Genomic DNA, 15,270 nt, shown 5'->3' with positions numbered 1-15,270 from the left:
ATCTGCCATTACTCATCTCAAACGACTGTATCGTATGCTGCTTTGAAGTCAGTAAAGACGTGATGGGTGGGCACATTGTATTCCCAACAATTCAGCAAGAGCTGTCAGATGGTAAAATTTAGGTCCACAGTGGCGTGAGCATTCATGAAACCCGTCTGATAACACCCTACGAAACCTAGCGCTATTAGTGATAGCCGACGTAACCGGATCTGGGAGAGTACTTTGTAGGCGGTGTTTATCAGCAGTATGCCGCAATATATGCAGCAAACAACTTCTTCCATTCATTCCTCCGGTAGCTTCTACTTCTTTCAAATCTTGGATATAACCCAAGGTTGTCCCGTTGGCAGCACTTCTCGGCCGCGTTTATAAAGCTTATCCGGTAAGCGAAGCTTACCTCCTGAAGATCGAGTACTGGGACTATACCAACTTCCATGGACATCCCTAAGTTAACTGCCGTTCCGTTTCTTTCTACAATTTCGCCATTGGGGGATTCATCGAAGAAAAAGGTTCCAATACGTTGATTAGCTTCCGACAAAAAGGTAAAGCTTGAAAATAATGTTTTACAGGAGCGACGTTTTATTGCGTTAAGTTTGTTTTGCGCGGTTTCCCTCCCAGTAGGCTTCGAGGTACGATGCTGGCCTAATAAGCCAGTCGTCGTATGTTCGAATCTCGGCTGGGAGGGGCTGTTAGAGTCAATAGGATCGTAGCAACTGGTTTTGCAATTGTCGTGTACTCATGGTTTCACATGGTTTCTTCAGCAAAGTTATAATAAATATTAAGGCAAACAACTTTGCTAAAGAAATGTCCTTTGTATCACTATCTAGTGCAGAGCTATAGAGCATTTTCTTTAGAAATTCTTCAGAAATTAGTTTTTCATACTTAGTTTTGGTTGGTTGCATTTTACAAGAACATATGCAAGAACAAGAACAGAAGATTGCAAATCTCTAGGACCTTTCCTTTCAAAGTTATCGCTTTTGACTCGTGAAGTTAAGGAAAAATAAAGCTGAAATAAGCGATTACTTTGTAAGGAAAGGTCCTAGAGATTTGAAATCTTCTGCAAACATATGTGTTTTGTGCGGCGAGGTGGCCCAAGTCTGGTCTAAGCCTATAATGTACTTGAAGTACGACAGTAAAAAAAAGAAAAAGAACATTATAGTAAAAACCACATAATTGCAACATCTATTATGAATCGATTGGCATTCAAATCAACAAAATCCAGTCATACTTGGCTCATTAGTGTTCAAAATCTTTAATCTTTCCTCTTGACTCCTCCTCTTGATCTTGACCAACTAAATATATTTATTTTGTTAAAACAAACAGCTTTCGCAAATTGCAAAATTTCAGTGGCGCGTTGATTTTATCCTGTCAAATCATCAATATGCACGATAAAATTTAATGCGCACATGCAGCAAACAAACTAAAGCTGCTCAAAATTCATTATTTATTCTAGGGAATATTTTATTCTGGTCGCTATAAATCAAATCGTTCAGAATGATCTGACAGTAAAACTTTAACTTTTCTGCTAACGGCTAAATGTATTTTCAAGTTGACAAAGCTGGAGAACTGATTTAGCTTTTACCAGAGCGAAAAGCGAAAAGCTTTATTAAATTATGGCGGTGGCTATCAAGCAGCGAAAGCTTAATCGGTTTTATTGTTGATTTCAGCAGAGCGCGATACGACTACTTGAGCTTATAACCTGATATTTATAGCGGTTATGAAAACATTCTGAGAAGCGGGCCACTTGGTTAGAAGGCAGTGCTATCCCACGCAACACAGCTTGTTATAGAACAGTAAAAAATTACATGTATCAGAACTTCTCTATTACCAGAAAAGCGCAAAAATTTGAAGTCTAATGAAACAACAATTGAAAGAAATATGTATCAGGTTATTTCATACCAATTTAAAACATTATTCTAGCACAAGCTACAACTTGTTCTTAGTTTAAGCTTAGTAATGAAGACATAATAAAAACTTTGTGTTAACATGTTGACAAAAAAAACATTATTCATTTGATATGAGCTGTCAAATATATTCATGTTACCACAAAACATCTCAAAACTTTAATAATAACGACATGTGTTTTCAAAGTACGTTTATAGTGGTCTTAAACGACTACTTTTCATGAATATTATTGTCTAACTTGTTTTGTGTGTTACTTGATATGAAATTGGTCATGAAAATCACTATACGATCGTAATAAAACTTGTTACTTGGGAAAGAGCAATCATACAAAAAATTATTATCGTCGCCGAGGAGAGTGTTTGTTGAGTGGAGTGATGGAACTGGGAGGATGAAATAAAATTGGATATTAGACTACCTAATATAAGGAGGCGGCAGTAATTTACACAGAAAAACATTCGGGTACCAACAAAAAGAGCGTGGGTGCGAGCCGCACCTACCATTAAACGACCCAATATATTTCTGGCCTATATATCGAAATCTTATAGTTCATCCAGTTTATCATTCTTTGCACCAGACACTTCCTTATTCCCCAAAAAAGAATTGATTTACTTACTTATGTGTTCATGTCCGGCGGTCCGGCAGAACAAAGGGATGAAATCGGAGATCTCCACTACGGACGGTTACCCGCCATGGCTTTTACCTGTCGCCAGGACAGTTCTCGTCTAAAGCCCGGATGTCGTTGGCTAGGCAGCGTTGCAATGAGCGTCTGGGTCTGCCTCTTCTACGCTGTCCTTGTGGATTCCAATCGAGTGCTTCTCTGCAAACCTCGTTCGCTCCTTTCCTTAAGGTGTGTCCGATCCACTTCCACCTACGTTCACGAATTTCTGTGGCTATCGGCCGTTGATGGAACCCACAATGGAGTTCCTCATTGGATATCCAGTTATCAGGCCACCAGGCAAAAAGAATCAGGCCACCAGCCAAAAAAGAATGCATGGTTAGATTCCGAGACATTTTTTTGTCATTTAAAATTTTCATTTTAAGTCGAAAAAACGCATCCATAGCCGAACCGTTTCGATAGAGCTTGATTCAAGAGATTTTAAATCTATATTTAATTGTACTAAATGCGATACATAAGCACAAGAGGTTCAAAAATACCGACCAATATAAACAGATCAAAAATGAAAGAAAAAACTACTTCAGCTAAGCATTCTCTGCAATGTGCTCTGGCTAGAGCAAGACATTTGTCTTGAAAGTCCGATCGGGGAATAAAAAACTACATGCCCACTAGTAGCAGTACAAAACACAAGGTAATGGTAAATTCTTCCAATATTATATTTTGTTTCCAGTGGACAATCAATAAATTTGTCATCTTCGCTTCATTTTTGACGATTTTTACCATTATTCCCCATTTTTTCAGGATAATCAGGAGAACAATCAGAATAATAGCATCTTCGCAAACTGCCAAAATCATCTTGTTTAACTCTACTAAAGCAAATAAATAATTTTTAATAGGTATCTTGAAAAGTTTAGATCACTTCCCAATTGAAAAGTGGCAGATATGTCAGGAATTATCAATAAAATAAAAAAAAACAGTAGGGTTGTGTTATGGACAAGAAAGGGTATAATTGGCGTAGAACTACATTTGCCTCCAAGTGGCCCTTCATCATTCTGAGTAGTTTGAAGAAATGACTAGTCGCACTCGTAGCTATGCAGCCGTACAGTCTATTAAGCTTTCCACTTGCATAACATGGGGCTCAATGGACTGCAGGCCGAGTTTTATATAAATGCTGAAATATGAATCTATTCAACATAATAAAACAGAGCTTCATTCCAATCAATTTGGTTAGCTGTAATTTAATTTCTGAATCTTTACTGGTTGACATAGATGAAATCAAATTTACGTTCAAGAAGATTTTCTATCAAATGTTCCCCACACATGGCAGAAGCTTTCCAAAGGGAAAATATCTTTCCACTTAAGTCGTCATTCAGACGCAAGAGCCATAAATCATCATGTCTGCGATGCTCATCTTGCACTCACCAAACAAAAGCCAGCAAGCAACACGATATGGATTGTTCTGTGGGTTTTTCCTTCATACTATTATTATTATTCTTCTCGCTCAAATGTAGAGGACTGACACTTGCTGCTGCTGCTGCTCCTGCTAGACTGTTCCCATACCTAGGCTAGCCAATCGAGACAAACAGAGGAGGAAAAAACGCAACCTGGCAAAAAAAAAGTGCCAACTGACTGCAACCCCATCTCACCTGTCTGGCATTTGACATGCAAGCTAGCTATCTGGAACGACAGAAAGTTAGATAAGCAAGAAATGCAGGAGTGCTTTATTCTGATGTCAGTTGCATATAGATTGTAGAAGGACATGATAGAAATCTCAATGTGTGCACACAACCAAACGCACATGCTTTTTTGGGGAAATAGAATCCTGAAAATTAAGTTTTTTCAGCTCTACTCGAAGGCGTTTGTTTTAAAATGGATTTCACTGGAATCGTTTATGTAGGCATGTTGAGCGTACAGAAATAAATAGTCATAAATCCCTCCTTTCTACTTAGGAAGGATTCTGTTTTATTTTATATGTTTCCATCATGGTAAAAATGATGTAGCTATCATCATCTAACAAGACTGTGTGTACCACGGCATGAACATGGAAACATTGATTCATTGAATTGCAATTTATGTTTCTCCGCAATTGCGGTGGCTCAACATACGAACAAAAAAAGCAAAGTAAAAAGCACTGTTTTCCTGGCCAGAGCGATATTTCAGAAGACCTGGTCCCCTGTGCCCAAAAGTCATTAATCTCAGTTTGCGTTTATCAGTCTTGGACTTCAATAACCTTTATCTGACATTCTATGCATGATTTATGTCTTGGCTTTCAGTAGGTCTAACTGGTCCACTTTCAACCATTCCTTTCTCGCATCAACGAGTTTCACTCAACCCGGGTTTCGGTCCCTCAGGCTAACTGACTTTCGGTCGTGTGCATTCGAGCTTCACATAAATTCCGCTGCTGCTGCTGCTTGGACTAAAAGCCGATAGCATCGGCGTCGTCGTCCTCGTCATTTTTGCACACGACCTCGGCCAAAGTAAAAGCAGCAATCAGCATAACTTAAACAAACGACCATCCGCCTCCTTCGTTGCCACTTGACAGTTCTACAACTTGGCATTTCTTTTCATTCCCGTGGATACCTACCGCTTTTCATCACGCTAGGAAACGCTTTTCCACTTACCATGAGTTGCTTGCCGAAAAAAAACCCAGCTCAACCATGTGCAAGTAATCAGGAAATTCCAAAAAGAATTCGCCCAAGGAGCTTCATCTATTCCGCGCTGCAACTATGAACCGACTACGGTAAACCAGTGAACACTACCGACCGCCCTTCATTCAATGCACATACAACATACTCTTTCGTCGCAACTGGTTTGGTATGAGTGTGATTACGCTACAATGTTGCAACATATGCACTGTGCACTCACGTCGCAAACGTCGGTCCTTCCCACGCTTCTCGCCCAGGGAGCGGCAGGAGGGAATCAATTTTCGTTTCGCTTTCCATCCCAGCAAATGGATCAGATGGCAGTTGCTGCGGGATGATGGAAAATGCTTTTTGTTTTGCGCTTCGTTTTTTTTTCTGCTGTCTTACCCACACAATTTGCTCCTCCTCAGATCGTGTGTATGTTTTTGCCACTTGGTTTTGTTGTTTCAATGTTTCGCTCGAGCAGGGACGCAAACCGAGCGAGAGCGAAGCATGCAGCATGCATAGACAAATTATTATCCACTGGAAATTCCAGAACAAATTGTTCATTCAGCGTTCGCTCAGCGTCGAGGAACATTGCACGGTAATAAGCATACTTAATCGAGATTGAAATAAAAACATGGGGGAAACAGACTGATGCAAAGTAGAGCAGAGGTTAACCGAAAGTGTTTCGCTAAAATGTTCGCCTGACGTTGATGAATTAATGAGACGAAACTGTGATAATAGCTGCAGCTGTTGAGTAGCATAGTTGAATCTCAAATATGCACATAAATGAAGTTTAGTTTAGTTTACTAGGTAGTATTTAATTCCATTATTGTTATTTCCTAATTACAATACCTTCTAACTTGGTATAAGACTTTATTCGATTGTATGTAACAACTGGTCTGCTAGATTCTTGTTGACGAATTCCAGTGCATTTTTCAAAAAGGAGTTGGAGAAACCTTGTTCAATAGGCTTTGTCTTAAGCGGCAAGCCTACATTCATCTCGCGTCAGATCATCGATAAATTCTGGGAATTCAATTTGCAGATTCACCATTTGTTTAAAGACTTTAAGGCGTTTGTTTCAACCCTAGCATGATTTGAAATATAACTCTCTTACAACTAACGTGTGGTCAGGTAAAATATCAATTAACTAACGTCCTCTGCATCTTACTTCCTTTCCTTTCCTTTTTGTCCTTAGTTCCTTTCGACAGATATCCCAGCCCAGCCCTGTTTCTGTGCCAGACAACAGTTATAAACAAATTCTTGCAGTATATCCCGAGCAGGAGCGAATAGCAAAATAATATCAAAATGTGTTATTGGAAATCAAATAACTCATATCAAAATTTGATCTTGTTTTGGCTGACAGTTGGTAAAATAACAAAAAATAATATCAATATTTTACTCCTTTAAGGCCAAAAGGATAACTACTTATGTTATTTGAATAACAAAGCAATAACATGACTGTATTCAGAGTTTAGAATAACATATTTTAGTATTATTAAGGTATTGAATAGCAAATGCAGTAGTATATGAGATATTAAAATATCCTTTTATAAAATATTTATAGTCTAAAATTTCTTTAATCAGTAAAAAAAATGTATGAAATATATCGAATGTCATTTTAAGGCCAAAATAAGATATGATAACAAAATTAGTTATTATACTCATCTTACAACCACTGTTTTAAATATCTACTCTATAACAAAATGTGTTATCAGTGTGTCTCCATATCTATTCAATAACAAAATAAACCATTATAACACAGTTTGATATTGTTTTTGTATTATTTTGCTCTTCGCTCCTGCTCGGGATGGATGCAATCTGGCAAAAAGGAAGGATAACCGCTCACTGTTCTATGACATTTCACTTTCAGGGCATCAAATTGGAGAAAATTCTTTACTTTCAGGACATCACATTGAACTAGGTTAAATGTGCAAACGATAAAATCGGTTGAAGCAAAGGGGTGGTTTTGCACTCTGACGTACTTCCCAAGCACAGACATCAAATTGGTATCGTGAAGATCCTTCGATCTAAGAGGCGAACCAGCTGCCACACTAAACAGATGGTGTGTTTAACTGTCGTCGCTGCCTGTGAAGCAAGGTAAACACAAAGAAAATGTATGGGAAAATTTAACCTTGAAACTTTTGACCTTTCCGAAGTGGAGCTATCGACTGTTGATGATTCCAAACTTTATGTTTTCGGCAGGACAGTCAAACGTCCAAGCAAAACGACACTTATTTATTCTATGCCCAACGTTTCGATGTATTTAACATCTTTCTCAAGGTGTTAGAACCACGTATCGTCTTTTGTTTGGTGGCTTCTGTAGAAGGTTTGCACTAGTCACATTGATTAGTAATACTAGCATTAACCGAGTGTATTCGAACGAAATTCTTGCGGATCGTTTTAACATACACCCTGGCTGAATCGGTTAGTATTGGGCATCGAAACAAAAATAATCGATGTTTTTGAATCGATGTCAATAGTCTCAAAAACATCGGCACATCGATTAAATCGAGTGTGAGACATCGATGTTAATTGAATCGATGTTCGATGTTGGCAAATGAAGGAAACGGAACGGCCGATGCTCGTATTTATCCAGCATTATTCCGATTTTTTTGCGTGTCTACTGATATACTGACAAATCCTTATGTTTTGGCTGATATTGAGAAAAAATCCTGATTTTTTCTGACTTTAAATAAATGAATATATTGTTGCAAAGAATAAAACAAAGTGACGGTATGATGTTGTACCTTCTCGCCATTCTCCTTAATAGTCCGGTCTGTCGGTTCGCACATATGCAAAGTTTCGATAAAATTTAGAAAAATATTCATACTTTTACAAAAAAAAGCAGGATTTTAGCACAAAAAAAACTATAGAAATAGCAACGCAGTCAACTGCGTTAATTGCGCCAATCTGAGTTGTGCTGATTTCAACGGATTAATTTTATCGGGACATCGATTTGAATCGAAAAACTAACATCGATGTGACCGATTTTCCTGTAAGCTCACATCGAATCGAAACATCGGAAAATCGATGCTGGAACATCGATGTTTCGATTTATCGATGTGACATCGCCCATTACTAGAATCGGTACACTATTTGGCTATGACCTTTTCGTTATTTTTCATAAGTCATGGTTGAAAAAAAAATTGTAATATAAGCCACATAATTGCTGCATCTATTATGATCTATTATCTATTATCGATTTGTGTACAAACCATCAAAATCCATTCATAATTGACAGAGCTATTAGCGTATAAAATCTTTCATTTGTTCGCGACGCTCGCATTTTTTGATTTTTTTTGGACTTAACCTTCCTAACCTTAATCCTTCCTTGGCTACCTTTCTAATAGACGCAGTCCAACGTCAACATAACTTTTTTGTGTTGGAAGATTGAAACATGGCTTCTTCTGTAAAGTTGTGGAAAAAATAAAAACAAGCAACTTTGCAGAAGAAAAAAAATTTCTATCTCCCTTGACAGCGAAGTTATAGAGCATTTTCTGTGAAAGTTCCCTAAAAACCTTTGTTAGTTGCGTTTTACAAGCACACATTGTCCTGGGTAATTATCGAAACACCTATAAGATTCGTTTTTCCAGAAAAAAGCAAATCTCTAGGACCTATTCTTACGAAATTATGCTGCCGCTATTCGCATAACAGTCCCATTTATATACAAAATTGCATAGAAAATTGAACTGCCATGCGAGTAGCGGCAGTATGGTATATTTAAGCTTTATTTTTTCTTTACTTTACAAATTTTCCGCCCTGCAGAGTCAAGTGGATGGAATCAATTCTTCAACACAGACGAACAGACATAACTCTTGGAAGAAAAATCTACAGAAATTATCGTCACGCACACTTTTTGCCTGAACACTAGCTCCATCTACGGTCAACATTTCCGAATATTAATTTACAACAGGTGTATCTCTTGAAAAAGCAAGAATTTTTGTGGGGCATTCCCATCCTCTCGTTAAAAAGCGCCATTTTGACCAATACGGAGACAGTCCCAATGTACAATAAATTTGAAATGGCTGTCACAGCGTACAAAGAATAGGAGAGTGAGTGTTATGTCTGTTTGTCTGAGGCTTCATCTTTAAGATTAGATCAAGCGCTAAAAAACTTATATAGATGCCGCTTCCCTGTCTCTATATGTTTTATATATTTTGCATGAGACTGCAAAATGTTCGGCGGATACAAAAATCGGGAGCCAATCAAACGTCAAAAGCGGAGCCAAACGTTTTTCAAAATTCGAATCGTGGGAGTAATGTTAATAAACACAGTTTATTTTCATAGAACTAGTTATTTTCAACACCCGCTAGCGATTATTTTCCGTAAAAACCTGCACATTTTTCCATAATTTTAAATTTAATTTAAAAAATCAGGGATGTCAATTCGCCTGGTTCTCTATCCGCCGAACTATATATATAGTAACTATAGACATAAGCTTAAAACACATATTGTCAAACCCCTTTTTCGTGTTGAGATATTATGGGATAAAGACATATTTTCTTCGGTAAGCACTTTGCTGAAAAAGTCGCTTTTCTCTCTCCATTTGGTACAGAGTTATAAAGCTTTTTCTTTGGAAGTTTCTCAAAAATTATTTTTTCATGCTTAACTTTTGTTAATGACATTTTAAAAGAATTCATTGCTCTACGTAATTATCAAAGAACTGAAATCACACGTTTTTGCAAAACAGAGCATATCTCTAGAAGAGTTTCTTACAAAGTTATCGTATATTCAAGTTTTTTTTTACTCTAACTTCACAAGCCGCTAGGGTAGAATAGAGCAACAGAAACATGAAATCAGTGCTTCACCTTGAAGCTCAGAACCAGTACTGTAAACTGGTATCAAAGCCGCTTGTCCACACCCGCCCACACTAGAGTGCATGACCATTCCCTAATGCCTAGGAACACGTGTGTCAAGTTGAATGGAAAACAATACAAGCGTTCTGGAGGTATGGCGGTATATGCATACATACCTGCTTCCACGTGCACTTTTTATATAAGAAGAAGATAGAAGATAAGACAAAAAAACTGCAACTTGTCACTTATCAGGGGCAATCTCCCATCTATCTTCCAGACACTTGCACATGCATTTGCGTTTGGGAACAATTCATAATCTAAGACACAAAGTTTTCTTCCTCATTGGGACGTCTCCCTCTCTTCTTAACAACTCCTTCTCACTGCCCCGAAACCCCATGTACATTTTTTTCTCTCTGGAATTTCCTACATAGGAAATATACAACGAAAGAGAAACAAACCAAAGCCCTTTATCCTTGTTTTAACTTTCACCCTTATCAACCCTCTCTTCGATCTTTCTAACCCCGCATCCCGTAGTCACCCAACGAATTCTGCAACTGTCGTCATCGGTCCGAATGCAAGATAAATGCAGGCCTTTTTACTTATTTGGGCCTTCCCCCTTATGAGAACCCACACCTGCTTTTGTCTACCCCCCGGGTGCTGATTCCTTTATTTAAAAGAATATGGGCAAGTTTAGTGAGAATCGATTCAAGCATTCTGGAGTGTTAGCGGAACATACATACATGCATCGTTATGTATATTTGTACGGTATTTTTACATTTTCTTTCAGTTTTAAAATATAGCTGATTTTTCTGAATCATTTTCGTATATTTTTGATACAAATTTTTGGGTTATTTTAACGTACGACTACGTCTGCGTTTACTATAGTGAGTAGTACTTTGCGAAATCGAAAATAGAAGTGAAGCGTTTGAATGAAATTATTTCAAATGCAAATAATTACTTGCCGTAACTACTATATGTCGTTGGATGAATAAAATGTATATCAGTTTTATAACATATCTATAATGATCTTTTATACGCTTAATAGTGAAAATGTATGTAAAACTTCATGTGCCTTGTGCCTTGTGATCGCTTTGCTCCACAGGCATGGACGACAATTAGGGGTACACTAAGCGATCCAAACGATATGGTAAGAGATCACTTTATAGGCCACACCCCCTTTCCAAAATGTGCCATGTTTTCTGCTATATAACGAGCGGTAAACTGTGGAAAAGTGGCAGTTCCACTTTGCAGTCTGAATAATTCATCGCCGGCGACACGGCAAGTAACAAATGGCTGCAGATGACCAACGGTAACACATGTAACATGGAAATTTTTATCAATCTATAAATTTACATTTATAATTGGAAATTACCTTTCTCGTTAAAGTTTTAGTCAATCGCACCAAAAAGGCAAAATTCATGCCACTTTTGTGTCGTTCATCTCAAACTACTAAGCTACAACACTGTGAAATTCTCTAAAACAATTTTTGTTGTTGCTAATAAATGGAAGTATCATGGATACACATGCCAGAAATGCAGTTTGCATTAGTCTGTGATCTAATGATCTGACATAAAGAAATGCTTCATTGTGAAAAACATACAATACAGCGAGTATTATGCAACGTAGTCCTACCAAACCCTTTTGTACAACCCTTAGGGCTGTAATTTATGTATTTATTTTTGCTTTTAAATTGAGCGTAATTTTAAATAGCTTACTTATAACTTTAAACACCTATTTGGAAAAAGAAAGGAAGTATCTGATGCGAAAAACGAATAATTGGATGAATAGGAAAATTTCGATAGAGACCAAAAATAAATCGGGGCCAAGCCAAGCACACACGTTCTTTCGGTTGGTACCCCAATATTTTACTAACTAAACTACCGCCGCCCATTACATCAGGTAGTTTACTACCTAATTTTGTTTTATTCTCCCAATTATATCACTTCTCATATACGCACGTGACACACTTTCCCCTGCGACGATTTTCGGAGGGTGATAGAATTGGGAGAGGAGATGCACCGTGTGCATCCATGTCATCAATTATTTGTTCTCATTTGCTTAGTTTTTTTCGAGTAATGTCTACCCAGCTAGCACCAACTCGTATATCAATGTACGAAAACTATCGTAAATATCTCCTAACAAACTCGAAATCGTAACTAAAGCTGGATAAAGTGGGATCAAGTTGATTTTCTGTCATATATAATGATAATGACTAACATACATACGATTTTCAGCATAAAATCGTAGAGTAGTACGGAGCGACTCGCGCTTATTCGGATATTATCGTATATAAATACTTATATAGTCGTAACGCTTAAAATTATTCGTAATCACGTATATCGCCTCCAAAATAGTACGGATATGCCAATTTTGCGTATGAAATACGATTTATTTAGCATGTATATCTGTACGTAATGCTGATTTTTACCTTTTTTATACATATGAAAATGCTAGCTGGGTAACATCATATAATGCAACTGAATGGAAACATAATGAGCATTCAACTTCCACTTACCGTGCTTGAGACTTTGATTGCAGCAGCGCAGCGCATCGTCCAGTGCGCCGCTCTCCAAATGTCGCTGGGCTTCTTCATTGAACTCGGCAGCCTGCAGTTCTGGTCCCCACCAGCGTTCCACCAGTCGCCGCACAAGGATGTCCTGTTCGAAACCAACAACACCACTGTCGCAACTAGCAGCTCCATCACCGTTGTTGCATGCTTTGCCACTTGCACTAGCACTCCCGGAAATACCGTCCCCATAGCTCGCCGAGCTTTCCTTGTCCCGCAGAATGTCCATTTCCTGTTGCTTCTCATGATTGTTCACCGCCGACGTCGACGGTGTCAACGAGAACAACGCCAACGTTGCGGTACTCGTCGACGATCTGCTCGTCGCAGGAACAGATTGAGCCAGTACCGGCGAACTGCTCGATATCGTCGGAAACTTCTGCTGACAGACAATGCATTTGCTATGTCCGAAGCAGCACTGCCGGCAAAAGGTGTGCCCGCAGGTTGCTGTCACCGGATAGCGGAGAATGTCCTCACATATGGGACAACACAGCGGATCTACCGAATTTTCACCACCGATTTGATTCACTCCGTAAGCACCCGAATGGTCCACGGTTCGCTTGGCGATGATGGCGTCAATGAGCGAGGTGGTTAGATGCTTCATACGATCCAAAGGGATCAGCTCCGTTTTCAAAGTGGCGCTAATGTGCGCGTAAACATCCAGAGCGTCCTTCAGACGGCCGGTCTTGGCGAGAGAATCTCCATAACCGTAGTACACTGCATGAGATTGTAGACGAGAAGCGCCACTCGGCACCTCATTAGCATCGGTTGACATAACATTCATCACTGTCTCACTGTCCTCTATCTCCCGAGGATCCCCGCAGCACTCCCGAATATACTGCTCAAACAGTTCACACGCAAGCTGATAATCACGGCTCATAAATGCATCTTTTGCCAGATCCGTCATCGCAGCTGCCATCTCGCCTCTTGCCTGTGGTTGGCAAATTGAAGCCCCCCACTTGTATGGCTACTTATACTTAATCTCTGCTTCACACCACTAAAGTGAGGTAACTATTTTCAGACCACGCACAACTCCCAAAACTGACCGACAGTTTGCCACCCTGATTTCTTCTTGCCTTTCTTCTTTCGTCTAGCCAATCGCAATTACGAAATCGCACCGCACAGACTCGACCGCACACGTGTCAGAAACTTCACTTGTAGCTTGCCAATTGCGTAATCGGTGCTCGAAACCTCTTGAACCACATTTACCAGATCATCTTCATCTTCATCACTATTAACTGGAGCATGCAATCCGATTATCGTGTTGCTAGCTAAATCACGATGCACTTTAGAAAGAGGTCTAACTCTAGCACTGCTCTTAACTTTGCTCTTAACGGGGGAGGCCTTCTTACCACCATCAATTCTTTTCCTCTGGTAATTCAATGAAAGAGTGATAAAATTCTTCTACCCTAAGCTACATCTATAGATATACAATACACTTTGGTGGCTTACTTTCACACCGGCCACAACTCAACAAAATGCACTTGATTGCACTCTCTCTTCGGAATTCAATTACCAATCAGCTCCTGCTGCTACTGCTGCTGCTGCTGCTGATGCTGCTGCTGTTGATGCGTTAGATAATAAACTACGACTTGGCAGGTTCTTTCCGCTACTCTTGCCGTTGCTGGCCGGCCCGCTCCAGAATCAATCGCGTTTTTCCGCTCTGCTCTCTGTCTAGAGTAAAAAAAACCGGAAGAAAGAAGAAAATGGAGAAACTTGTCAGTAATAGTTAATGGAAAAATTATGTCTCGAGAGGGAAACGTCCTCGTCGCCGGTGCCGCCACTGCACCCGGGGAAACCCCGGTGTGCCAGTGGCCGTGCAGGATAGTAGTAACATTGGACGGAGTCTAACGGTGCATTGAATTCTGCAAAATGCATGGTTTTTCGAAAGAACAATGACAGAAAGCACCTATTAGTCAGTCGCCAGCAGCGGTAATCCGATTGGGCGGATCAATGGCACTGACCCATTAGTCTGACGGTGGGAATTAATGGAAGATGTTATCGCTCGCTGCTCAAGCATCGCTGTCACGCGATTATTCATCCAGACAGAAACAAACGCACAGCTAGCACAGCAAATCGGTTCTAATTAATAACGACGGCAGGCAAGGACGACGAGAAACAGGGCAATAAACTGTCGCTTCAGCACACCAACCGGCCGGTAGGACACCGCGTGATGTGTCCGCGCGCGCAGAAAACAAAACCAAATTTGGCGGTTCAGCCTGTTATGGTGTTGCGATGAATGATGGTATTTGGGTGAGACTAAAAATAAATCTACCTTGGCAAGACTGTAATCGAATTGTATTGAGAATAGTCAACATGTAGAATCAAACCAAACCAATGACAAACAAAACTTTTGGACCTATAAAAGCGAACGACGTAACTGGAAATATTAATTGCTTCTGATTTGGCAAATCTTATATTTAATCCGCAGTATATAAGGCTATAGCGCTTCGAGCATACTTGTACTAGTATCCTTTCGAGTTCCTACAAAAAATACGACTGACTTTAGAAATTCCTAAGTTAAAAGTTATGACTTGTCCCTTTCCACTTGTTCCACTTAGTTTTATTGCCTTTCCTTTCGTTTCATTTCCATTTCTTTCCTTTCATTGTCGTTCGTTTCATTTTCATTCTTTTCTTCTTCATTTCCTTTCCTTTCATTTCATTTCCTTTCCTTTCGATTGATTTCCTCTCCTCTCGTTTCATTTCCTTTCCTTTCGTTTCGTTTCTTTTCGTTTCATTTCCATTCTTTTCTTTTCATTTTCTTTT

General features: G+C 39.2%; 1 protein-coding gene across 4 annotated transcripts in view; it reads right to left on the bottom strand.

Annotated features, from left to right (window-relative positions):
* Positions 1 to 15,270, bottom strand: part of LOC128733629 (uncharacterized) — a 194,928-nt gene that overhangs the window by 163,376 nt on the left and 16,282 nt on the right. For 3 of the 4 annotated variants that reach the window (XM_053827353.1, XM_053827352.1, XM_053827354.1), the window contains exon 2: positions 12,457 to 14,178. In XM_053827353.1, coding sequence (XP_053683328.1) covers positions 12,457 to 13,423 — 967 coding nt within the window. In that variant the 5' untranslated portion in view covers positions 13,424 to 14,178. The remainder of the gene's footprint in view (positions 1 to 12,456; positions 14,179 to 15,270) is intronic. The other variant, XM_053827355.1, reaches the window with a different exon arrangement.

This window comes from Sabethes cyaneus, chromosome 2, assembly GCF_943734655.1.
Source record: "Sabethes cyaneus chromosome 2, idSabCyanKW18_F2, whole genome shotgun sequence".
Classification (NCBI taxonomy): Eukaryota; Metazoa; Arthropoda; class Insecta; order Diptera; family Culicidae; genus Sabethes; species Sabethes cyaneus.
The sequence above is the reverse complement of the archived record's forward strand: the minus strand, read 5'-3'. Positions and strand labels throughout refer to the sequence as shown.